General features: G+C 63.2%; 1 protein-coding gene across 1 annotated transcript in view; it reads right to left on the reverse strand.

Annotated features, from left to right (window-relative positions):
• Positions 1–102: 102 nt before the first annotated feature.
• The window catches only part of PCNX2 (pecanex 2), a 163,435-nt gene continuing 138,605 nt past the window's right edge, over positions 103–24,932 (reverse strand). Inside the window, exons 26-34 of the mRNA XM_016163383.2 lie at positions 17,381–17,634; positions 13,659–13,892; positions 11,822–11,934; positions 8,535–8,679; positions 7,821–8,051; positions 6,764–7,038; positions 6,069–6,250; positions 3,177–3,625; positions 103–1,247 (exon numbers count right to left, since the gene is read on the reverse strand). Of these exons, the coding sequence (XP_016018869.2) occupies positions 1,068–1,247; positions 3,177–3,625; positions 6,069–6,250; positions 6,764–7,038; positions 7,821–8,051; positions 8,535–8,679; positions 11,822–11,934; positions 13,659–13,892; positions 17,381–17,634 (2,063 nt within the window). The 3' untranslated portion in view covers positions 103–1,067. The remainder of the gene's footprint in view (positions 1,248–3,176; positions 3,626–6,068; positions 6,251–6,763; positions 7,039–7,820; positions 8,052–8,534; positions 8,680–11,821; positions 11,935–13,658; positions 13,893–17,380; positions 17,635–24,932) is intronic.

The following is a 24,932-nucleotide window of genomic DNA, read 5'->3' on the forward strand; positions in this document are numbered from 1 at the left end:
CCCCCTCTGCAGAGCTCACTTGTCGCTGTTGCTAATTTTTTTTTTCAATGAGAAGAAAGGAAGCATTACCATCTACTTCCGAGGGTAGGAATTCTCCAAGACCCTCACCTCTCCCCACACCTCCCAGTCCTAGGACCATGATGTTCGCATGACCATTGCCAACCCGAGCGTTTCTAACTGCTCTCTCCCCGAAGGGAGGGTCCCCCAGCACCGAGACGTAGGCCCGTGGCTGTGGCCGTGGCCCGAGGCACCTGCGGGGCAGGAGCCAGCTCCCTGCTCTACCCAGCGGCGATCTCAAGATGGGCAGAGGGGCCTCAGGACCTGACCAGCGTCGTTCTCACAGTGAAACACTCACTTTCCAGAAACGACAGTTTCAGCAGAATCACACGACTGAACGCAGCAGTGAGCTACAGAAACCTTTTAATTGCAGAAGCGAGGGGGTGGGAGCGACAGCAGGGACCCACGGCCGGACGCCCTGGAGCTTCGTCCTTCCAGAACCTTCTGGGCTGCACGCGGACTAGGCGTCCGCGCCCCCCTGGCCAGGCACGGCGGGGATGTGTCGTGGGGACATGTGGACGGGCCTGTGCGCACGGCCGCGTCTCTTGCAGGGACGGTGTCACCGGCTCGTGCTTGGCATCCGCGTGCATGGACGTGACCGCCGCGCGCTCGGCCTGTGGGTCGTGGCTCGGGCTGCCGTCCGGTCATCGACACCCAGCTGTACCCCGTCCATCGGGCGGCGGGAGGGCCCCGTGGGCTCCGCTGTGCGTCGTTCTGCGATGTCACGCGGCTTCCGTTTGCGTCCTGGATTCCGGGGAGCGCCCAGTGCCTCCGCGTCGCCCGCTCCGGGAGGGCCCCGGAAGCCTGGCGTCGAGGCGGGTTTCTTCATCGTGTGAGAGAGTGTTCGAGAACCTGAGCTAAAGCTATTCCGTCCTCCGCACCAGCCCTCATTTTCCAAGGGGAAGGGCCTCGCGTGGATGGCAACATTTGATCCTTGGGGCTTTGGGGAGCGGAAAGGGGACAGGTGAAGCTGCGGGGTTGGGGCGCCCCCCCGCCCGGCCCCGTGGGCCCTACTGCTCGTCAGAGGCACTCTGCTGCGATGCCGTGTCGTCCAGGCCCATGTCCTCCTGGCTGGCCCTCCTGCAGACCACCCCGACGCCCGCGGCCGTGGCCTCGGCCTCGGCCAGCTGGTGGCCTCGCTGCTGCCCCTGGGCGGTGGCCTCGGTGGGTTCACAGGGCTCTGAGAAGTGCTTCGGAAGAGGGGAGAGAAGCAAAGTGCTCAGCAAACAGGTGCGGCCGCTTTCAACACCCCCCACCGCCCACCCCGACTGCTGTGCGTGCTGGCCTGTTAGCCTCCTAACCTGCTCACCAGCCTGCTAACCTACTAACCAGTCTACTAGCCTCCTAACCTCCTAACCAATCTACTAGCCTGCTAACCTACTAACCAGCCTGCTAACCTACTCACCAGCCTGCTAACCTACTCGCCAGCCTGCTAACCTACTAACCAGCCTGCTAACCTACTCACCAGCCTGCTAAACTACTAACCAGTCTACTAGCCTCCTAACCTCCTAACCAGTCTACTAGCCTGCTAACCTACTCACCAGCCTGCTAACCTACTCACTAGCCTCCTAACCAGCCTGCTAACCTACTAACTAGCCTCCTAACCTCCTAACTAGCCTACTAGCTTTCTAACTTACTAACCAGTCTACTAGCCTAACCTAATCAACCTGCTAACCTATTAACTAGCCTAATAGCCTTCTAACCTACTAACCAGCCTGCTAACCTACTAACTAGCCTACTAGCCTGATAATCTCCTAACCTACTAACCAGCCTGCTAATGTACTAACTAGCCTACCGGTCTGCTAGCCTACTAACCAACTAGCTTGCTAGACTACAAGCCTTCTTACTAGCCTACTAACCTGCTAACTAGCCTACTAGCCGCCGGCGTGGCGGGAGTCTGAGCTGGTTCCGCAGCTGGCAGACTGCAGAGAACCAAACGCGTGGCCTTGGAGGGCGGGCGGGGGGTGCAGCGTGGGGTATGGAGGCGCCTCTGAATGTGGGGACCTTTTCTCAGATAATCTGAGCAGGCTCGAAGGAGATGGCCTGGGGTAAAAGGTCATTCGTGGGCCTAGATTTCCCGGATTTTGGCCAACGTCACTTCATAGACTCGACCCGTCCCAGACGCTAAGTCCTGCGGGTTCGCCCCTGGGCAGGAACCCAGAAGCCCTGTCCTCTGGGCGCACACTGCCCCTGGGACCCGGTCATCCTTGCTGGAGAGCGGGAGAGAGCACGTGCAGAACCCCAGAGTTAGAGTTACACCCCCAGACTGAGGCCAGCACGGGGGGGGGGTGGGTTGCAGGGGGACCAGGTACGAAACCTGTGCCCCTTCGTGGAGGACACGAGGACGGGCAGGTGCGCGTGGTTCAGCTCAGCACCCAGGCTGCTAGCCTGGGTCCGGGCGTGGCCGGCTGCCGTGCCCTGCGCCTGCATGGCTGGGGACGCCAGGGGCCCGTGGACCCCTGAGGGGTGGCAGGGTGTCGCCAGCCCCCGGCTCTTCCCAGGAAGCTTCGTGCCAGGCCGGGTGGCTGAGCACAGACCCCGCTGGTCCCGGGCCGGAAGCGAATGCCCATGGGGCACCGACGTGCCTCCGACACGGCCGCCCGCCGGGCGAGTCCCGGGCCCGCCCCGCGGCACACACGAGAGGCGTCAGCATCCACGCACCCACGAGGCTCCCCTGTTCAGCCAGCGTGGGCCGGCCGGGGACTCGGGGTGAGGGTGCGCCAGTGGGGGAAGCCCCCCCAACTCTCATTTCCTGGTGTTTAGACACCGAGGTAGAAGCCGCCTCGGCGCCTCTGAAGTTAAACCTGTGGACGGGACTCGGGGTGCTCGGACACCCGTCCCTCAGGCCAGAGCACTGTGAAGAGTGGCTGGGGTGACACAGGCTCACCATGTGGGCGAGTGGAGAACCCCCCTCCCCAGGATCAGGGTGACGACTTTGGTGAACTCCGACCCCTGCCGGAGCGTGGGCCACAGTCTCGTCTGCGTCCGAGCCGGCCAGACCCTCCCCCGAGTGCCCGCGGTCAGTCACCGTGGGGAGGGGCCGGGGGTCTGCAGGCCGATGGCGGGGGCGTCAGGCCGGGGGTGCACACCTGCCCTGGCCACCCGGTGGAGCTGCTTACCCGGGTGGCCCGGCTGGCAGCCCGGGCCGAGGGGCCCATCACGATGTTGACGCTGCTGGACGACTGGCTGTCGCTGGTGCTGCCCGCCTCGGCGGCCGAGAGCCCGGAGATGACCAGGGCACTGGAGAAGCCCCTCTTGCCGAAGAGGAAGCTCAGGGTGGAGCTGGTGGACGAGCCCAGGCTGGACCTGACCAGCGCCTCGGCCCGCTCGCGGACGCTCAGGTGGCCGGTGCTGGTGACGGGCGGGGGCTGCGTGTGCAGGGACGGGGCGGAGGTGCGTAAGGACCGCAGGCTGCCCGCGCGCCGCGGGGCCAGGCCCTGGGCCGACGCGGACGTCTGCAGGACGGGCTGGCGGCTCTCGGGGATCGGGCCGGACGTGCTCAGGGCGGGCGGCCTCTGGCCCAGCGTCCCGTGCGCCTGGATGGACCGGCTCGGGCCTTTCCTCCTGCCTTTAAAAGAAAGCGGAGCAGGTTGCCATGGCGACGTCGGTGTCTGTGCACTGAGGCGGGTGGCCCGCTCCCCCTGGGCCCGAGGGACCCGGGGCGGGGGGGTTCGGTGGGCGCCCCGAGCACTGAAGGGCTGACCGCAGGGTGTCGGCGGCCGGGGCGGGGGGGGGGGGGGCAGCGGCCAGGCTGGACCTGTGCGTTGGCCGAGGCCTCCCTGGCTCTAACGCTGGAGTCCAGGCCCCCGGAGACGCCTGTCTGCCGGCGGGGGAGCCAGCGGGGGAGCCAGCGGGACACCGCGCCGCCCTGCGGCCCGCCCTGCGCTCGTCCCCGCGCTCTACCCGCCCTCGACCCGCTCGTCCCCGCGCTCGACCCCGCTCGTCCCCGCTCGTCCCGCCGGCGGCGATGGAGGAGGAACGGGCGGCGTTCACCGCTCTCAGTTCCCTTTAGAAACGAGAGGAAAAAGTTGGGCCTCGTGCCGTGGCCTTTGTTTTCCAGAAGTTTCCCTTAGACCTGGCCTTTAAGGGGAGGCCGCCCAGGCTCCCCGCAGGCAGGTGGCGACACTGGCCGGGCCTGGGCTGCCCACCCCTGCTGTCTGTCCCCCGGGCCGCCCTCCTGAGCTGTTTTTGATGAAAGGGACTGAACTGCCCCAGGGACGTGGTCCCGTCCGCGTGTCTGGGACGAGGACGACGCGCATCGCCGTCACGTACACGGCCAGGAGCTGGGCACACGCAGCGAGGCGGGGCCCGTGCGTGCAGGACGCCGACGCTCACCCCACCGGTGACCGCCAGGGCCTGACCTTGAATTGTTTCACAGGAAGCAGCTTTGACGTCTCAGGTCGGCCAAATGCCTCATGGCACAGCTCCCGAAGCTGCTTCACTCAGGCATTCAGCCCATAAAGACGGGGTGCACGGGGTGCCCCGAGGACTGCGTTTCCCATGCTGCACCTCACCCCCAGGGCCCACACCAGTAATGGTGCATCGGGATTCCAAAACATTCGCGCGTGTCTACAGGACCCCAGAGGACACACCCTTCGAGGCGAGGGCCCCACGGAGCTTCCAGGTGCCCCCAGTCCCACCCACTGGAGCGGCCATGCCCCACACTGGCCTCTGCACCCGTTTCTCCCCCTGGGGCGAGGGTGGGAGCCCATCTGGGCCCCTGCTGAACAGCTGGTTACTCTTTCAAGAAAAAAAAGGAGAAAAGGGACCCTGACAAATCAGAATTTAGGGCAGAGACAGTGGTTCGTTCGGAGTCTGGCAGGGTCAAACATCTGTCTGTGATTTACGGCGAACACTGACCGCTGGGCAGAAGCCCCCGGTCGTCCGCGAGCTCGCGATTCTCGTGCTGGATGGAGGACCACCGGCCGCGGGGTTGGGGGCGGGGGCTTCCGGTGAAACCCAGGAGGAAAGGGACAAAGCCATCGGTGTGCGTGAGCCCCCTGCAAGACCGGCCCCCCCCCCTTTGCTCCAGATTTCCTTGTGGCTTCTGTCCTCGCTGCTCTTGGCTTTTTGGTAAATTTGATTTTGCAAATGGGACAAGCGAGCAGCCCGTGCTGCCAGGGTCACTGTCCACGTACGATCTTGCCCGTGTTCACACAGATCCTCACTACTGCAGTTAAATCTACGGCCTTGCTCTGGGCGCTCCCAGGGGGCAGGACTGTCCCTCGCTAACTCACTGCAGGGGTGGCAGGTGGGACATTTGGAAAGAGGCCCCTGGCGCATGCTTCTGGAGGGTGAGGAAGCACAGAGGCTGAACCGTGCAGCCGCTAACAGGCTGCGGAGGGCAACGCCCAGCACCGACGTGCGGGCGGGGCCAGCGCCGAGCATCTGAGTCTCCTGTAGCCACCTGGCGCGCCCTCTGTGAGGCCTCACGGTGGCCCCGGCTAACCAAGCACCCCCTCCCCCCAGCGGGGGCGGGGCGGGAGCCTCCGTCAGGCAGTCAGCCCGGCCAGGCGACCTTAGCCTTTAAACTCTGCCCACACTTGGACAGGGCCACCCCCCACCCGCGTCTGCTGGCGCCTCCCCCCCTCGTTTCCGGTCCCCTGAAGTGCCGGCCTAAGGCGCAGGAGGTGAGGCCTGTTGCCCCCGCCACCGCCGCATCGGGGAGGGGACCGAGTTGCAGAAAGATGGAAACGCCGTCCAGGAGCCAGACACAGCAGCACGTGGGCCCCGGGTGAGTCACATGAGACGGAAGGACAGACGGCGGACAGGCGGCTGGCTGGCCCGGATGAGCAGAGCCCGAGGCACGAGGGATAAAAGCTGAGTCCAACATTTGTACGCGCAGAATGTACAAGAGTCAGCAAGTGCCAGGCGTCCTCCGACCCCACACTGAGTTTTCTTGCAAGAAGGCGCTCTCAGAGGCTCGAAGGACAAAACGCCCCCCCACCCCCGTTTGGTCACTGGGACCAAAGGAGCGTTTGTCAGTAAGCGCGAGACCCCACTGCACCCACCTGTCCTGCGCGTCCCTTCCCACGGTGACCAGTGCTGGGCGCCCTCTTTCCTGGGCTGCTCTGTGCTGCTCTCCCGGCTCTGCGCACTGGGGGCGCTGCTGCCCCCCGCGGATGCGGCAGGCCCGCCCTCCGCGTCCTCGACGGCGCCGCCGGGCTGGCCGGCGCTGCAGCCCTTCCGCATCCTGTGGGGGGAGGCAATGGGGGTCCCAGCGCCCAAGACAGACGCCCCGCACACCAGGGGGCAGGCAGCTGGGGTGCAGGTGGAGCAGGTCTTCGGGCCCGATCCCCAGAAAGTGAAAACCGCGCACGCCGGCGACGACGCGGCCGCCGCAAATCCCGCCGGAACCGTGGGCTCTGGGCCACGCTCAAGTGCAACTTCTGGGATTCGGCCCAGCTCACTGGGGATGCGAGGACCCCAGGGGGGTGGTGAGGGGCGCGAGCGGGGGTTCCGGCTAGGTCCCCGTGGCGCGCGGGGACATCGGGGGCCTGCGGACCCAGAGCCCCTGCGGCTCTGCCCACGGCGGGGGCCCAGCCGGAAGGTGTGCACGCGAGGCCGCCCGTGGGGACAGCGGTCCGCTCCGTGGCTCCTGGGGGACAACAGGGACGGCAGCACGGGACCCCCACGACCCCCTTCCCCCTCGCCGGGCCCCCCGCGTCCTCCACCCCGCGGACCGGGGCCGGCGTGCAGGACCTACCTCAGCCACTTGGTTCGGAACCAGCTCCTGATGCCGTCCAAGGTGACGGGCCCGGCCCAGACGCCCTGCAGCTGGCTGTGGGAGCCCAGGTAGGATGTGGTCAGCGGCGAGACGTACATGGGGTAGCCCAGCGGCTGGTCGCACGAGGAGCCAATCAGGTTGCGCAGAACCTGCGTGCTGTTCTGGATGCTTCCGCGCTCGGGGTTGCGGTTGCGCAGGAACACGAGCTCCTGCTGCTGCCCCGCCCACAGGCCGCGCACGCACTCCCTGTTGACCTGCAGGGGGCGGGCGGGGCGCAAGCAGGTGGCACCGTGCCCGCGGGGTCCGCCGGGGGGGAGTGCGCGGGCGGGGGGGGGGGGGACGGGGCTGCGCCTGCGCATCTAGCCTGCGGGGGGGTCCTCCCGCGGGGGTCCGCCTGGGGGAACACGCACGGCTCTGGGCCTGCGCATCTGGTCTGCGGGGGGTCCGCCCCGGGGTAGGGGGGAGCGCGCGCGGCCCTGCGCCTGCGCATCTGGCCCGCGGGGGTCCGCCTGCGGGGTCCGCCCGGGGGAGCACGCACGGCCCTGCGCCTGCGCATCTGTGCCCATGGCGCTTTGGCCTGCAGGCCCCTCTGCAGCCAACGGCGTGGCCGTCCCACTGCACTGAAGGACACGGCGCCATGTGCTTGGGCGCACGGAGGGCGGTGGGAGGCCGAGCGTTCACAGAGGGGCCGCTGGGAGGGAGGTCCTTGGGTCGTGGGAGAGGCCTCTAGAGAAAGGTCTGGAGTCTCAGAGAATCAGGACGTGCTTGAAACCCAGCGGGAGCCTGCCCCACCCACAGGGCCTGTGCGTCCCCCAGGACGCGCCGGAGAAGTCCGGCGGCAGGTGGGCTCCGCAGAGGGACATGGCCCCGCACCCGGCCCGCCTCTCCCGCGGCCCTGCGCCCTCTGAGGCGGGGCCTGGGCACCCGAGCCGACACCGAGGCGGTGTCGGCGCCCCCCTCGGCTCCATATCGCCCCTCGCCTGCCCTAAAGGGGAGACGCGGGCCCGCCTGGGGCCACGGCCACCGGCCACCGTACCTTGATCACCTTGAAGCTCAGGAAGCTTCTGTGGAGCATGATGACCTTGTACTCGGCCGAGCCCTCCTCCACCACGTGGCGCAGCGTCAGCAGCTCCTCCCTGTTGGACAGCACCGCGCGCCTCCAGGCCGGGTCACCCTCGTGGCAGATGACGACTTTCTTCTCAAAGGACTGGATGGCCTCGTACAGGACCACCGGGTCCTCGAACTCGTCAGGGCACGTGAACTGGGCCTGGGGGAAAGAGGCCCGTCTGTGGGTTCCCTGGGGACCAGGGAGCTGACCCCCAGGCACTCACGCGGATGGCCCCCGGCCCGCAGGCGAGGTCCACTCCCGCGTCTCACTCGCCGCTGCCACCCCCACTGAGCCCTGGCCTGGACGGAGGACGCCCCTGCCCCACCGCCCCCCCACCCGGCGTGCCCGGGAAAGAGCTTCGTGGCTAGGTGCCTCTGACTTCTCTGTACAGTTAGGGGCACTTCCAATCTGTCATTTTCTCTGGCCAGGTCCATCTGCGAATGTCACCGCCTCCTAGCAGCTCTGGGGGGCAGAGTGCCACTGCCCGTGGCGGGAGTAGCCGCGTGGCCTCAGCACGCGGCTTCCTCACCGACCAGCCCACTCGTGAACGTCCTGCCAGGGAAGTCGACCTCGCCTTTGAAAGTTTGTTTTCTTTCCTAACATTTTGGGCTCATTCTCTTTTTTACAGAAACGGATCGTCACCTGGTGCAGCTTCAGGGACATCCTGATGGCCGGGGCGACGACTTTGTGCAGCAGGTCCATGTCGGCGAACACCCACTCGTCCTGAGCGGCCATCCTGAAGTCGCCTTTGAAGAGGGCGTGGAGGCCGTACAGGAACGAGTCCAGGCTGAAAAACAGAGCCCGGTGCCGTTCTGCCCAGCAGACCAACGGCGTCGGAATCCCGTCGCTCCGAGCCCGAGTCTTCCACCCGTCATGTCACCAGTGACCTCGGTGTCTTTATACTGACGCAGCAGAAGGTGGGGGGGGGGGGTCCCGGACTCACCCGTGGATGCCTGGCCAGAGCCCGCCTCGGAGCTCATGACAATGGGTGTCACAGTCAGTACTTTTAGGAGCCACCGACGTACTTGGTGGCTCAGTGTAACAGTGGAGGTCGTGATCAGCACTGGCCCGCCGCGTACGGTGACCTACTCTGGTGGCACCACCCACGCCCCACTTGTCAGGTGACAGGCTAACCGTGGGTCACATCCTGGGCGCTTTGTCCCTCGTGTTTCTAGATATCATTTTGGGGCTGCGTTAATCATCGTGAAACCTGGATTCTGCAACACGGGCAGAGAAGCGAAGCCACGGGGAACGGCAAGGCGACGGAGAACATGGTTCCCCAGTCCACCCGCTCTTCACGGCGTGCGGGCGCAGCAGGAGAGACTGGTTCCCCGGGGTCACCCAGGTTTCCACGTTTCTAGGCTTTTCCTTCTTGCCTCCGTTTCCCGCGAGCCACTGAGCATCATTGGGCGGAGAAGCCACGAGGCCCTCGGAACCCCACGGTGCACGTCCCTGCGCTTCGGTGAGCATGGGGGACCTGGGTGGGACGGAGACCCATCCCGGCTGTGAGGAGGGCAGAGCCGTCTTCCTTTCTCTCCCTGATCTGCAGTAACAAGCCCAGGGCCTGGCCTCTGACACCCTGCGGGGCTGCAACGGGCCAGGAGTCCTGGAACGGACAGAGCGAGCATGGGCGAGTGTGAATCCCCAAATGTGACTCTGAGTGTGACTCTGAGTGTGACTCTCCAGTGTGAATCCCCGAGTGTGACTCTCTGAGTGTGACTCTGAGGAGCGCTCTCTAGGGCTGACTGCGGCCGAGTGTGAATCTGAGCCTGACTCTGAGTGTGAATCCCTGAGTGTGACTCTCCGAGGATCACTCACTAGGGCTGACTGCGGGCGAGTGTGAATCCCCGAGTGTGACTCTGAGGACCGCTCACTAGGGCTGACTGTGGGCGAGTGTGAAACCCCGAGTGTGACTGAGAGTGAATCCCCGAGTGTGAATCCCCGAGTGTGACTCTCTGAGGACCGCTCACTAGGGCTGACGAACTCCCTTGGGAGAGACACACAAGAGCTCGGCGCTGTCAGGGGGAGCTAGCGAGGCAGACCGAGCGGGAGGCGGCTGGGCCAGGGGTCTCTGAGCGGGCAGCGCGAGGGACCAGACCAGAGAAGTCGGGAAAGGTCGTAGGTGGGACCAGACAGACTGAGGTCTCTGACGCGCTCTGTTTGCAGTTTGCAAAGCAAATCTGATATTTACTGAAGACACTCGGAACTGACCAGCCAGAGGACCTGTGCCTGGCTGTGTGACCATCCGAGGACCCGCGTCGCGATTTCCGTTCCGGAATCCTGACCCCCTTCTGTGGCGGGACTGCGTACAGTTTAGTGAGGGGCCGTGCCACCCTGGGTCACGACACACACAATGGGGCAGCTCTGAGACTTTCAAACAAGCATCCGGCTTGGTTCCAGAGGCCACAGAGGGACGCGCCTGGGTCTGGCACGCGCCAAGCCAGGCGGGCGGGACGCCAGGGCCCGGAAGCCGGGCACCTCCTCCCAGAGCCCCTCCTCCCAGAGCCCGACCCCTGAAGCTGTGAACTCAGTGCCCGAGGGCAGGTCAGCTGCTCTTCTCACCTACGCAGAGGATCGGGGCGGACGATCGGGGGACTCCCAGGCGGGGAGAGTGTGGCTAGTCACAAATTCTTACTGCCTCGGGCCTTGCCCTTCCCCCTCAGCGACTCGAGGTCACTGCCTCCGAGGATGGCGAGGACCGTCGTCAGCACCACCGCACCCTTAGCCATCCACGACACGCACCCACTGATGGCGGCTTTCCGTAGCGGCCACCAGCAGTGACCCGCCCGCCACGTCCCCTGCAGGGCGGGCACCAGGAAACAGCCGGCCATCTCTCTGGCCTTGCTCACCTAGCAGCCAGCGGTCACGAGGGCGTGAGCGGGTTTTGCCCCCAAGAAGCCTGGGGTCCAACCCAACAACACAGAACCTGCGGGAGTCACGTTTCCTGCCGAGCACCATCTCAGTGACGTGAGACGGAGGCTCCGGAGGGCGTCCAGGAGGGGCCCGGGGCGGGGGCTGCGTGCAGCTCCCAGGCTCCCACGCTCTGTGTGATTCTGCCCTGGGCTGCTCACAGAAACCACCTGGCGAGCCATGAAAAATCCCAGCCTGCGGCCTGCCCGTGGCAGCTCCGACTGGGACAGGTCCGGGTCTCAGGGGACTCATCAAAGTCCTCCAGGAGATGCTATGGCGGCGACTAACGGACGGGCAGGGCTCAGGACATCTGGTCCACAGGGCCAGCTACCAGAGGAGACATCTGGGAACCTGCCGCTGATTAGGATGGTGACAAGGTGACTGATGACATTCATAAAGCAGCTTCTCCAGGTGGCAGGAGCAGCAGGCCGGCCAGCAGTGGGGCCGCGGGGCTCTGAGCGAGCGTCTGGGCTCGAAAGGTCACGAGCGCCTTGTGAACAAGGGACAGCGGGCGGGAGGGGGAAGAGCCGAGAGAGGCCGTTTTGTTCTTTAAAGGGACACACTGCGGCTGTTTGCATACGGAGGGGGAAGGTCTAGGAGGAAGAGACCGAACAGGCAGGAGAAGCCTGTCCCGTGGCCCAGAGCCCCACCGCGGCAGGCGGCGGAGGCTCAGACCGGAGCACAGACGGGGGAAGAGCGGGGGGGGGGGGGCAGCATTTGTTGAGTGTAAATTTGCTGCCCTCACGTGCGTCCCCGAACGTCCCCGTCACGTCTGCAAGGACCCTGGGGACGCACAGGGGCAGAATTCTGGGCTCCCGGCTGCCCATGTCAGCGCCACGTCCAAATCTTGTCGTTGAAAACCGACAGTGATGGAAAACACCTTCCCTCAGCCCCAGCGTGATTGATCATGGACAAGACAATTCGAAAGAAGTAGCAGCCATCCAAATTTAAAGGAAAGGAAATGAGAACAATCTGTCAAAAATATAAAATGCAGGCGGGCCCAACCGTCTCCCCAGTACCTGAGCGCCATGCTGTGAGCGGCTGTCCCCAGAGCCCGCCTCCCGAGGATGCACAGGGCGAAGGCCAGGGTCACCAGAGCAGAGTCCTCGTCACAGTCCAGGCTCTTGGAGGGCTGGAAGAGCACGGGCGTTAGTTCGAGGTCACCTGGGAGCCGGCACGCTCCCACCCGGAGTCACGAGTGCAGAGTTGCGGGGGCTTTTAAGTCGCCCACTGTGGTCGGCGGGTCCTTGCCGGAATGACCCGGGGGAGGGAACTCTGCCCGCGGCGGTGCATGGGAAAAGCCGAATGAGGAAGCCACTTCAGGGGGCAAAGGCCATGCCGACCGAATTCCCGGGGTTCTGAAAATGGCACTTTGGGTCATGCAGACGGTCGGAGCTTATAGGCAACTGAATGCCACCGTCACACTGTCCCCACTGCCACCGTCACGCTGTCCCCACTGCCATGTCACACTGTCCCCAATGCCACCGTCACACTGTCCCCACTGCCATGTCACGCTGTCCCCACTGCCATGTCACGCTGTCCCCACTGCCATGTCACACTGTCCCCACTGCCACCGTCACGCTGTCCCCACTGCCATGTCACGCTGTCCCCACTGCCACTGTCACACTGTCCCCACTGCCATGTCACACTGTCCCCGCTGCCACCATCACTGTCCCCACTACCCCCGTCACGCTGCCCGAAGCAGGGGAGAGGCATTTCCAGCAGGAGAGAAGGACAGGGTTGAACGCAAGCGGGTTTTCTGTCCTTGTAATGAGGAGCCGCTGACCACAATCAGCTGCTAAATGAAGGGTCATCCCCGGCCCGCTTCGAACAGTGCGGCAGGAGGGCAGAGAGTTACAGTCAAGATAACTTCTGCAAAAAAACCGAAACGATTTCACGAGTCAGCTGAGGCAAGAGGAGACCATGGGGACAGCCAAGAAAACGGACAGATCCCCTGACGACCCCAAGCGCCTAAGGTGGCCGACGCCGGGTCCTCACTGCGCCTGGAGAAAGCGGATTCTGCCCTCGCTCTTCCCGCCACCTGTTTTTAATCCCTCACGAAAAGGGCGAGGACCTGGGCTGGGCCACAATTCCGTTTCCCCTCTGTAGGTCACGTGACGGACTTCGCCAGCGGCTGAGGCGGCCGCTTTCAGCCTGTGCCGACTGTCCCCACCACCCACATGCGGGCTCAGTTTCGGCCTGAGCAGCGAAGTCGACCGACATCCTCCCTGTGCTCTCTCCCCTTCCTGCCCCTCGCTGCCCGCCCTCCTCCTCTGTCGATGGCCGTCACTGTCCCTGGCCTTTCTGAGAGGCCGCGTCCTCAGCACACGGTGGTGACCCACATGAAACGCAGCTCGGGAGCGACTCGGCCCATCTGACTGTTACACAGATTTTCCTGCCCACGATTCAACACGTGCAGCAAATCCCCGGATCCCACACAGATGCATGTTGTACGGAAATCTCAAAAAGTAACTCTCGACAAAGACGCTTCCAGAGTTTTAAAGCTATGACGGAGGCTGCACACTGCGCTGCCCCTGAGCACAGCGTCCGGGCAAATGCAGCTTTGAGGACCCTCCGTGAGAGCCACGGGATATGAATCTGCTGTTCAATCCCACCGAACTGCTAAACAAACCCGTCGTCAAACACACTTGCTTCCCTGGCTCGTGAGTCCACCGCGTACAGGGAAGCGGCGAAGGGCACAGTGCTTTCAAGGCCACGACCGTCGCCCGCGGCCCCGCGGCCCCCCCACCTCCACGACCGTCGCCCGCGGCCCCCCCACCTCCACGACCGTCGCCCGCGGCCCCCCCACCTCCACGACCGTCGCCCGCAGCCCTGCGGCCCCCCTGGGCCCCCTACCTCCGGCCTCCGCTGTGCGCAGTGCTGGATCCACTCCAGGTAGACGTTGCAGAAGCTGGCGCGTGTGATGCCCTGGAGGCATGGCACGTAGTCGTCATCCGTGTTGATGCTGAACATGGCGAGGTCACGCTCGACGTGATGCCACTTGGCAAAGGCCTGCAGGGACTTCAGGAGGGCCTCGTTCTCGACCCAGGAGAGGAGCTTGGGGGACGTCAGCATGTAGTAGATGATACTCTGCAGAGGGACAGCGGGACTCAGCGCTCAGGGCCGCGCAGAAGCCAGGGAGGCTTTTCGCTCGTTCTGTGTCACGGCGAGAGTGGACGTCAGGGAAGCTACAGACGAGACACTTGTTTTTCCTGCGGGGTTTAATGGCTACGACCCACCGGAGACATTCCGAACTGTTGTCTCTTACGGGGCACTGGAGGGAAGAGGGCGGCGCAAAGAGCAGACGGCGAACGGAATGTACCAGAACAGACTTCGTGGGGAGGGGAGCGAGGCCAGCCCCACCCTTCCCGAGGGAAGCCCGGAAAGTCTGTCGGTCCCGCGGGCCTCTGTGGACTCAGAGTGAGGCTGATCCGGCTGACAGAGACTTGGGGGTGGGGCCGTCTTCTAGGGCCCCAGGTGGAGAGTGTTTGGTGAAAGAAAACAGTATGTTCCTGGTGGAGGCGCTGGGGTCCTGCCCCAGGCCTCGGCCCCGCCCCCAGGCCTCGGGCCCCGCCCCCAGGCCTAGGCCCCGCCTCCAGGACTCCGCCCCACCCCCAGGACTCCGCCCTGCGCCATGCCCATCTGGAGTTAAGAAAACGTATCTATGGGGCACAGTGACATCTTCAGTGGCTCCCGCGCCTGGGTGGGAGTCAATCACTTAGGAAACACGTTTAAAAACAGAGGTGCGTGGGTGTTCCCCCCCCACAGGAGCAGACTTCCTGGGCAGGGCGTGGCACTCCGGTCGCCAGGCTTCCTGGGGGGCCCGACGCCCCGGGGCCGCCCTGGCTCGTCGCGGTGCCCGCCGGTAACACCCCGCAGCCCCGCCCGGCTGACGCTCTCGGGTCGGCATCGGCCCTGGCCTGTGAGGCAGTCGAGGGCGCTGCTGTGCCACAAGCTGTTGCCTGGCAGGTTCGGGGACCCCGTTCAGCCCCCGGTCCAGCCCACGGCACGTGATCTCGATCTGTGTATCGGATCGCAAGCTGCCACCTGAGACAACGCGGAGGGGGCCGGGAGGCGCCTTTCCAGGCGCAAGGAGGGAAGAACTGTGGGGATCCATGGCCAGCCCAGGGAGGGAGGTGTGACGGGGAGGGTCCTGGCGTGGCACCCCAGGTCCTCGGGAGCAGCCGAGGGCGGAGCCAGGGGGCACCTCCTGCCTTCCGTCACCCTCCTGCTGCCCTTGCCAGCCGGAGGTCATGGGGCCCACAGAAAGGCCATGGGGGGAGCTCCAGATCCCCCAGAAGTGGCTCAAGGTCGCACCCCACCCTCACTGCCGCCCCCTGGAGCCCAGACCTGTGCTATGCTGGGCCGGGCGCCGTCTGTCCAGACCCTGTGGCCTGGCTCCAGACCCCACGCTCCTGGACCCTTCATTTGTTCAGTCCAAAAAACGCACCGGCACCTCCGCACGAAGTCGTCACGCTGCGTTCTGGGGACCCGAGGAGGAAGCAGGGGTGTGTGGAGCCTGTGCTCAGGACAGTGCCAGGAGGTGAAGGAGAAAAGATCTCGGAGCGGCGGAGGTGACTGACTGCCAGCCTCTGGGCCAGGCAGCTCGTGAGGAGCTCGGGCCCTGAGCGCGGGGACGGAGCGAGGCCGTGGGGGCGGGGACGGAGCAGCAGGCGGAAGCAGCTGCGCTGAGGGCCGGGAACACGGTGCGCGCCTGGCTGGGGAAGGGGGAGGAGGCGGGGGAGTCAAAAGCCCAGTTTAAACCCCAGCGGAAGGTTCTGGAGGGCAGACCAGAGTCTTGCCCTGTTCCTGAGGCTCCAGAGCTCCCTGCCTGGCTGGCTTGGGTCCATAGCGCTGGCCCCAGCTGCCCTCCTGAGCAAACGCCACCCGCTCTAGTCCCCTTGACCCTTCGGCCCCTGGATCCAACCTGTTGCCACCTATGAACTGAAGGGGACACTCAGGGGACACTTTCTCTGCTGGTCGAGGGAGGTGCCAGGGACAGCTAATGGCCATTCGACGCCTGCTTCCTCCGCCACGAACGCACCTTTCCGCCTGCGTTCACGGCCCGGTGCACACTCCCCAGGCCCCTCTGGCGTATGCCACCCCCACACCCCGGTCCGGGGGACGCCGCAGGAGCATGCCGTCCGTGGCAACGTGTGGCACCCTGGCTAAGGGACAGTGGGTGCAGCCCTCGGCCTTCACCTTCTGTGTCCTCAGCCTGAGCGCAACGTGGGGCGACACTCAACACGGTGGAGCGGAAGGGACCCGGCCCGCGAGGACTCGCGGGGCCCGCGTGGCCACACCCGCCTTCGCCCACGTGTGAGGGGAAGACACGCCTCACGCGTGTGCCACGGCGCTCTCAGGCCTCTGCCAAAGTGCACGCCAGCTGCCCCGCCGAGCTGGCCCGGGGGCGACCAGCCACGATGGCTGAGGGGACAGACCGTGACAGCGCCACGGGGTCGTGACCGCCCGCTCTGCTCTCCAAGCCCCTGGGCAGAACAGCTGTGGCCCCCCCGAGGGTCTGGGGTGAGCCCCGCTCCCCCGGCACACACGAGGGCGGCGGGCGTGAACCGCGAGCCGTGCCTCGAACACCCGGCCACAGGAAAGGACTTCGTGCCCCTCCTTGTTGCGATCGCCTTGGGGCGTGACAGTGAGGAGCCATTTAACCTTCTGACCGTCACAGCCTTTCTCCTACGTCCCGTGAACCCGGGCAGCTCCTGGTGCGCCCACGGCAGCCGTACCCGTTTCTAAACGTCCTGCTTTGCCCTGGTCGGAACTCGGAACCCGCGGGGCTGTGCCGCCCGCTCATTCTGGACTTGCTCGTGTCTGCCCGACCGCCCGTCTTGGCCTCGGCACTTTGGGGTCTCAGACGGGTAGGTGTCCTCGTCTTGAATGGTGTTGAATGTGAACCCCTCTGAGGACCGCCCGGGGCTTCCACCCGCTGAGGGCTCCCTCGGAATGGAGGTCACCACAGAGACCCCGCGCCTGGCCCTCCGTCCCCTCAGAAAACGCCTTCCCCAGGCGTCTCTCTGTGGGTCCGGCCGAGACTCACCCGGGAGACTTATTCCAAAACCGCACGTTTTCAGAGCTGAACACGCGCTGGGCTGACGTGGGGGGCTCGTGACGGCAAACGGCCCACGCGACGAGTCCCCAGCGCGTGAGGACAGAGGCCGTCGGAACCCATCCTGACCCTCCCGCTATGGTTTGGGGTTTTTATCATGAGCGCGCAAGGTAACTCTGGTTCTAAAGTGGTAGTTTTGAGAGCGTCTAAACCGACGCCTAGAGTGCGGTAGTACCTTCGGGATGGTTCGCGTTATCGCCCCGCCACTGCCACGCTCGTGTGAGTCAGAGGCAAGGACACAGCTCTAGGAGAGAAAACGGACTGCCCGTCGGAGCGCGGCCTGGAGGAGGACTCGGGGTGCGACCCTCAGGCTGAACCCGAGCCCCTGAGGATTTTTCACAAAGCCCGTGGTTCCCAAACCCGGCTCCCAAGTCTAGCCCTTCGTGGGGCTTTTCGGGTGCCTCGGAGCCGGCCCGGCTCCACCCCTCAGTCAGGCGTCCGGGCCCCAGAGCCGTACCTTGATGTAGTAGCGAATGAGGAGCCTCCGGAGGTCGAACACCTGCAGCATGGTGGCCGCGTTGTTGTCCGTGATGCTGTAGGTCTCCAGGACGTAGCGCGTGCGCGTGACCTCCCAGGCGAGCCAGCGCAGGGTGAAGGCGGCGTTGCAGGACAGCAGGTGCGGCGCGTGGCCCGGCGCGCAGCAGCAGCAGCCCCGGTCGTCCTCGTCGCCCTCCATGATGGCCTCCACCTCCCGCTGCTGGCAGTAGGTCCCTGGCAGGGCACAGACAGGGGGGCGTCGCACGGGAAGCCGGAGCACGGCTTCCGCTCAGAACGGGGTCCCCTGGCCCGCCGGGGCGGGGCAGGGAAGGGCTGGAGAGAGCCCGGCGGCCGGGAGCCCGGCTGGGCTTTTCGTTCCAGCAGCGCCCAGCGAGGGCGCGACTCTCCCCATCATCGCCACTTTTACTCCTTCCCGGTCACCCCGCCCCTCGCCTCCCATGTTCGTGTCGGGGGGATGCACTTCCATGCCGCCCGCGGACGCTAATGGTTCCCCCCCGGGTCCCCTGTCCAGACCCCGCAGCTCACGGCTGACGAAGGAGCCCGTGGCGTCTGCGCGTACTTGGTCCACAGGGAAGGTCTCCAGGACGAGTGCCCTGGGAAGGCCCCTCGGCCAGACGGCAAGGGCGCCGCCCCTCGCCTCGCGCGCCCGAGACCGGCTCTGGGGCGCGTTTCCGAGCTCGCGACACGGTGACGGTGACAAGCACTTCCTCGTGCTTCGCCAGCAGTGCGAAGCGAAACACACCGAGTGTGCTGACGACGTGAGGTCACCGGCACCTGGAACGCGGAGTCGTGGCCGAAAGTGGCCCAAGGTTACCCCGGCTGCCGGCACGGCGGGCTGAGACCCACACACCGAACATTGACAGGGAGAAACGGGGCATCCAGCCGACGGTTTCAGAGCAGCAGCCACGTAATTCCTGCCCGTGCAGCGGCGCGCGTGACAAGCACTGACTGTGGTGGTTCCGCGGACCGCGCGCGCCGGGGGTGGGGGGGGGCACAAACACCGAGCGGGACCTCGGTGCCGTCGAAGCGAGGGGCCGCGAGGGGCAGAATCGGCCTGGTCTCGTTCCTTCAGACGCTACGCGTAAAGAGCCCCCGATGACGTCAAATGAAGCCGGAGGACCTGAGCGAGTTACACTTTCTCCATTAAAAAATGGCGCATTGGCACCGGTTTGAACGAGATCCTAAAGGCTGCTGCGCGTCAAGGATCCGGCAGGGTCGTAAGATAACTCAAAATCATGTCAGCGAAGAATGGCTGAGAAATCTGCGTTCTTTTATTTGCAGAAAGGAAGACTTTAGGGGAGACGGCGGTCGCCTTCAGCCGTCCTCCGAGGGGCTGCCGCGTGGGGCCGTGAGGCCTGCCGCGGTCCTCTGCGTGACCGGTGTGGAGGGTGTTACAGCAGAGACGGCTCTAAGGACCGGGAGGTCAACAATGAAACGGTCTGACCCGTGGGGGCGAGGACGAGGAAAGGGGTGGCGGTGACAAACCCGAGAGGTGCTTAACGGCCCCAGGAAGGAACCGCCTGAACTACACGTCACAGCCAAGAGAGGAACGAGGCAGGAGAGGAGCCGGGAGCAGGGCGGGGCCCACCGAAGCGGTCGTCGCTGGTGGCGGGGAGGCTCGCCGTCCGAGATGGCCGCGTCCGAAGCGCGGCTACCGACGGAAGGGAAAGAGCAGGCAAAGAAGGGGCGAAAAAGGCGGACGGAGTCCGAGTTCCCGATGGCGGACCGGGCGCGGCGGGCGCGGCAGAGCAAGAGGGCAGATCGAGAGACGAGGGTCAGGTTAAGTGAAAAAGCAGCTCGCCCCGGACAATGATAGTCGCTCGGAGCGGAGCTGGGAAGGAGAGAGGATGCGGGGCGACAGGGTGCAGAGGGAAAGAGAGTGTGACGGTCCCCGAGAGTTTCCATCATAAGAGACGCTCGCTTCAGGATGCGCCTGCACCAGGAATGATTTACCTAGAGTTCCTACTTAATTACATTTGAACTGTTTAAAAGACTTTGGGGGTAGAGGGTACCATCTAAATTTCAGCGTAGATGGATGTCATTTCAGTGGGAGGCAGTCGTTAGCCAACAGGTTTTGAAGAGGGGCAGCAGGTGTCGGTTACCTGACCTCGGTCCAGTGGGCTGACGGGGCCAGGCTGATTCCTCGCCTGCAACACGGGCTGCCGACCAGGTCAAACAGAACGGCACACGCAAGCCATCAGGAACCACCCGATAAACCACTGCGGTGTTTCCTGCTTGTAAGCTCCGTAAGTCCAGCGGTTGGAGGTGGATAAATACGTAAATGAGCTAACAAATTCATTCATTCACCAAATGCTGAATGCCTCCTGGGTGCCAGACGCTGTCCCACGCAAGGGGGCCTAGCAATGAAAAAATGTGAAATGCCCCGTCCCCGTGTAGCTCATGGACTTAGGGTGAAGAAGACAGACAATAAGCAAGTAAATAGGAAAACTAGAAAATACGCCGAGGGTGAAAAATGGTTAAGTGCTGGGTCGGGGGTGGACTGGCAGCGAGGACTCAGAGGCCCAGGGCGGTGGGAGCCTGCAGTGCACGTAGCTGACCGAAGAGGACCCTGGGATGCGGAACCCCGAGTCGGAGGCCCTGGGGTGGGAGCAAGCCTGTCGGGTCCCCAGTACAGCGAGGAAGTGTCGGGTCCCAGCGGAAGGAGCAAGCGGGGGAGGGGGAGGAGATGGAACAATGGGACAGAAGAAGTCACGGCTGAGACCGAGGCGGCTGGAGGAATGATTACATTCCGGATCTATCTGAAGGTCGTCCAATGGGCTCGGCTGAGCAGTTTGGATGTGGATGTTGAAAAGATGAGTTGAGAATAAGCTCGGGGTTCTGAAGAACGACGAAATCACCGTTTCCGGAGAAGGGGTGACTGTGAGTGGGGGGGGGGGCTTCGGGCAGGCCGGCGGGAAGATCAGGAGTTGGCTTCCGGACCTGCTAGGTGTTCGCTGCCCATTGTCAATCAAAACGGAGATGGCGAGTGGGCAGCTGGCACCCAGGGGAGAGCGCCGGGCAGAGAGTTACAGCCTGGGAGTAACGGTCGGTACACGCAGGCCATTCACGGTGACCTGGGACGGAGCGCGGAGAGCGGGGAGAAAGGTCCCCACATGGGGCTCTGAGCCTGTCGGCACACGGGGAGGTGAGGTGGCCCCAACGGGTGACCTGTGAGGCCGGAAGAAAACCTGTGCGACCGGCGGCTAAAGGCGAGTCAAAAGGAGGGCGCGTGGGCCGTGCCTACGGCCCAGGGACTAACTAACGGCTGGACTGAGCGCCTGGAGGCGAATGGTGGCCTTCGGAAGAGAGGCCTGGAGACCGTGGGGGGCGGGGCGCCTGGCTGGCGTGAATTCCGGAGAGAACGGTAGGAGAGAAGCAGAGACAGGAAATGTAGGCGACGCTCGGGGGAGTTTTAAAAATCTCCCTCCCTCCCTCCCTCCCATCCTTTCCTGGCTTCTCCTCTGGGACCCGCAGGCCAGGGGAGAGAGCCGCCTGGTCCCCGAGCTTTGGGGCCGAGTGTTCGGGGGTTCGGCATCTCATAAGACGATGGTAGCCCCGGCTGCATGCATGTCGACGACTGTCCAATCTTCTTGAGGAACTGACTCTTCGATCATTATGAAATTCCTGACTTTGGTTCTATATTTCATCTCGACATCTGATATTAATACGGATATTCCAGATTTCTTATAACTAGTGCTTGTAAGGGATCTACCTGTCGTTTTACTTTTAACCTATCCACATCATGTATTTGAAACGTCTCTCTTGCAAAACGTATGTAGTTAGGACTTGCTTTTTTATCAGTCAGATAATCTCCATCTTTTAATTATAGTGGTTGACCCACCGATATTTAATGTGAATGTTTGTACGGCCGGGTATAAATCTGCCATCTCGCTCTCCGTTTTTATTTGTCCAATTTTCCCATTGGCATGCCCCCGATCTTATTTTTGAATTAAGTAACGTGTAGCATTTTATTATATCCTCATCAGCGTTCGTGTCGCTTAGCTAGGAGTCCTCGTTTAAGAGTCTGTGGCTCCTCTGGCGACGACTGGTGCATTTTCCCCTCATCGCGGTCAGGCGCGAATGGTCTCACACCATTTTTCCTGCGACGTGAGACTATTACAAAGGCGTATTTACTCTCTCACGCCCTCTGTGTTATTGTCTCCGTCATACGTTTAAGCTCCACAATCGATTGTTGTTATTTTGCTTTGAACGATCAATCTTTAAAAGGCATTTTACAGGAAAAGAATCTCTCCACTCGCGTATTCTGGCAATCTTTATTCGTTCGTGTATAATCGATGTTCCCTCTGCTCTCATTTTTTCCCGCCTGAAGAATTTCCTCTACTCTTCCTTATAGTGCAGGCTAGCTGGTGATTATGTCAACTTTTGTTTACTATCTGGAAATGACTAAAGTTCGCTGATCTTTTCTTCTGTTAAGCTCTACCAGTTCCATTTCAGACACAGTGTTTTCTTCACCTCTAGAATTCCTTTTTTCTTTTCTGTTGATCATCTCCATCAGTTCGTGATGACATGATTTTTTCTTTGAACCCCTAAAATTATCTGTTTGGAACTTCTTTCCTGTTAACTCCAATATCTCTGGGTGGGTTTCTACTTATTGGTTTTCCTGGTTATGGATCACATTTTTCTGCCCCTTTACATATCTAGAAATTTTTACCGTATTCCGGATATTGTTGCTGGCACACCAACGGCACTGGTTTGCTGCAAAGTAATAATGTAATTTAGGAAGAAACTCCCTTCCAACGAAAGAAGGAAGACGTTTCTTAAAAACAGACTACACAGGGAAGAAGCAGAAAGGAGGATTCTCACCTTAGACAGATGAGCAAAATGTGTTACATGTTAGACGTCGCGCCTCGAAACCCTGAGCTTCTTTTCCGTTCCTCCCTCCTTCATTTTTTCCCACCTGGGTCTAGCATTTATCATGTTGGGATGAATGTCAGGTTTGTCTGTCTGTCTTTCTCTTTACATCAGACAAACTAGAAGGAGGGTGTGTGTGTGTGAGGGTGCAGGTGTGTGTCTACATGAAATGATGCGGAGTTTGGATTTCTGCCATCGGAGAGAAATAAGTTAGCACCACGCGCTGCGAGCAGCCCGCGCATTTCGACTTTGATGAGGGAAAGCGCGGTCGAGGCGACTGCCGGCCACGGGGTGCCGGGCTTGACAGACGCGCCACGACGGCCAGACGTTTTTCATAATCATTCCTTTCAGGCAGGTCCGGGTGGCTTCTCTTGGGGGCGAACGATCCACTGAAGCGAACACAAAAATAGCGAAAGCCAGCTATTTCTGCAAACGGGAGACCAGCCCGCGGTCTCCCCGGTGGCGCGCACCGTTTGGGGCACCCCCCCCCCCGCCCGCCGCGGGACGCTGGCAGGTCCGCCGCCCCCCGCCGTGACCTCCCCCCGCCACTGTCTCTGCCAGGCGTTTGCACCGACACGGACCCGCGCAGCTCTTATGCCGCTGTTTGCTCAGGGTCTGAGTCGGCGGGGCGCAGAAGGCATTCAAGAAGTATTTTGAAAATTAATGCCGAAAGTATCTTTGAGCCTTTCTGTTCTGGCAGAGCAGAAGGCCTAGTTAAAGCTGTGGAAATTTAGAGTTTGAACTGAAAATGTATCTCTCAGATCCCAGATGTCCTGTCGCATAGGATATGTATCAATTCCCCGAGTGCAGCTGGAACCCGGGGCGGGCGCCTCTCCCGACCATCTGACTGTCCCCTCCTCCACTGTCTCGCTTCCGGAGGAGTGAGCTCCCCCCATCCCCCCCCATCCCCCCCAGATGCTCTGTTTGCCACATCTACGGGAGGCAGGCTGGGCCTGGCTTACTTACTCAGACTTAATTCCAAAAAGGAATAAAGTCAATCCGAAAACAGGCCTACACAGAACAAAAGCCAACGATCAAGCGTAAGGTAAATGGGAACGAGAACGACGCCAGGAGACCCCGCTGCGCTCTCCGACGCCCTGTGTGCTTACGACGCTGCTCAGTCTTCCCGGCAGCCTGCGGAGAGAGAAAACTCGAAGAGCTTCTCGCGTCTTTAAGGCAAAAACAAAATGATTGTTTGGAAGGATCGTAGTTATTTCTGGCAGAGACCCCAGGAAGACGGCGTCCCCGGGACCCTCGTTGAGAGGACACCGTGCGACTTGGCGAACCCCATCCCTCTCGGCATCTCACAGCAAGTCCGAGCGCGAGGCCCGGCGAGCTGCCCGCTGAGGCCACAGCGCACAGGCGAAGGACTTCACAGGTGGCCAGAACAGGCGGCCTCGGCATGTGGCTCTCCAGAGGCCAGTGCCACGCAGGGCAGGTGTCAGACTCGTGAGCCCAGGGAGGACGTCATACCGCGCAGGACACCCTGGGTACAGGGACCTTCCTCCCACCGCCTTGACGGCCGCCGTATCCAACGTCTTCTCCCTGAAGAGCCCAGGAGCGTGGATGTGCGTGTGGCTGGCTGGCACGGGCAGGCCCGTCTCCACGGCCAGCCAGGCTAGAGGCAGAGGTGACATTCTCGTGGGAAAGCTGGGACGCAGAAGGGGGACAGGTGTCCGGACAGAAGGTCTGGCGCCTGAAAATCGAGCCCACCCCTCGCCCCATCCTGCTCCCTCTTCCCGTGGGGCGGTGGCCGTTGGCCCCAGGAGGCCTGGGCCAGAGCGGTGGGGTAGCAAACTTGACCCTATGGACACGTTTGAACTTAGTTCTGAAAGCGACGGGCAGGCGACGGGGTTTTAAGCCCCGAGGAAACCTGAAGGGAGTCGCCGTGTCCCCCGCAGCCTCACGGGTAAAGAGAAGAGACCGGGGACAGGAAGGAGGCAGCCGCCCCCCGTCCCATCGCAGGGGAAGGCGATGGGGTGCAGGCTGCTCGCCGGGAGGTCAGAGGAAGCCGTGCCAGGCCATTACGTGACGGGGGCTTCGAAGGGACGTGCGTCCAAGCCTCCCCTGCAGCGGCAAGGCTGTGTCAGACGCCGACGCTCGCTCTGCCCGCCCAGCGAGGTCGCGTCCCTTCCAGCCGGGCGCCGGCCCCGTCCAGCCCCGGCCTCCTGAGCGTCTTCCGGCTCGTCCGACACGAGCGCTGCGAGCAAAAACGCCCCGCGCCGGCCGCGCTGCCCGGACCCCACGGGAAACCCCCGCGCATTGGCCAGTTCAGAAGCAACCGTGCTTTAAAACGACTGCGCCAGACGTTTCTTTGGCCTGAGCTCTGCCTTCCTCAGCCCGGCACGCCAGGCCCGGGCTGGTGCAACACGGGGACAGAGAGGAGGCGCCCTGGGGACACCGGCGGCCCCTCGGCGGGGCGGGTGGCGGAGCTGGCGGCCAGCGCCTTTCAGGCAGCACACGCTTCGGGGCGCGTGCCCGGGGTTTTCACATACAACACACTTCCTTCCGCGGTCACAGTTTCCGAATTGCTCTGGGCCACAGGAGAGGCCATGGCGGAGCCTGGAGCAGGCGGCGCCACGTGTGTTTGGGCCTCACGGGGGGCGCGTCCCACGCTGGAGGCACAAGATGCGGGAGGT

The sequence above is a fragment of the Rousettus aegyptiacus genome, unplaced genomic scaffold (genome assembly GCF_014176215.1).
Source record: "Rousettus aegyptiacus isolate mRouAeg1 unplaced genomic scaffold, mRouAeg1.p scaffold_m13_p_18, whole genome shotgun sequence".
In the NCBI taxonomy this organism is placed as follows: domain Eukaryota; kingdom Metazoa; phylum Chordata; class Mammalia; order Chiroptera; family Pteropodidae; genus Rousettus; species Rousettus aegyptiacus.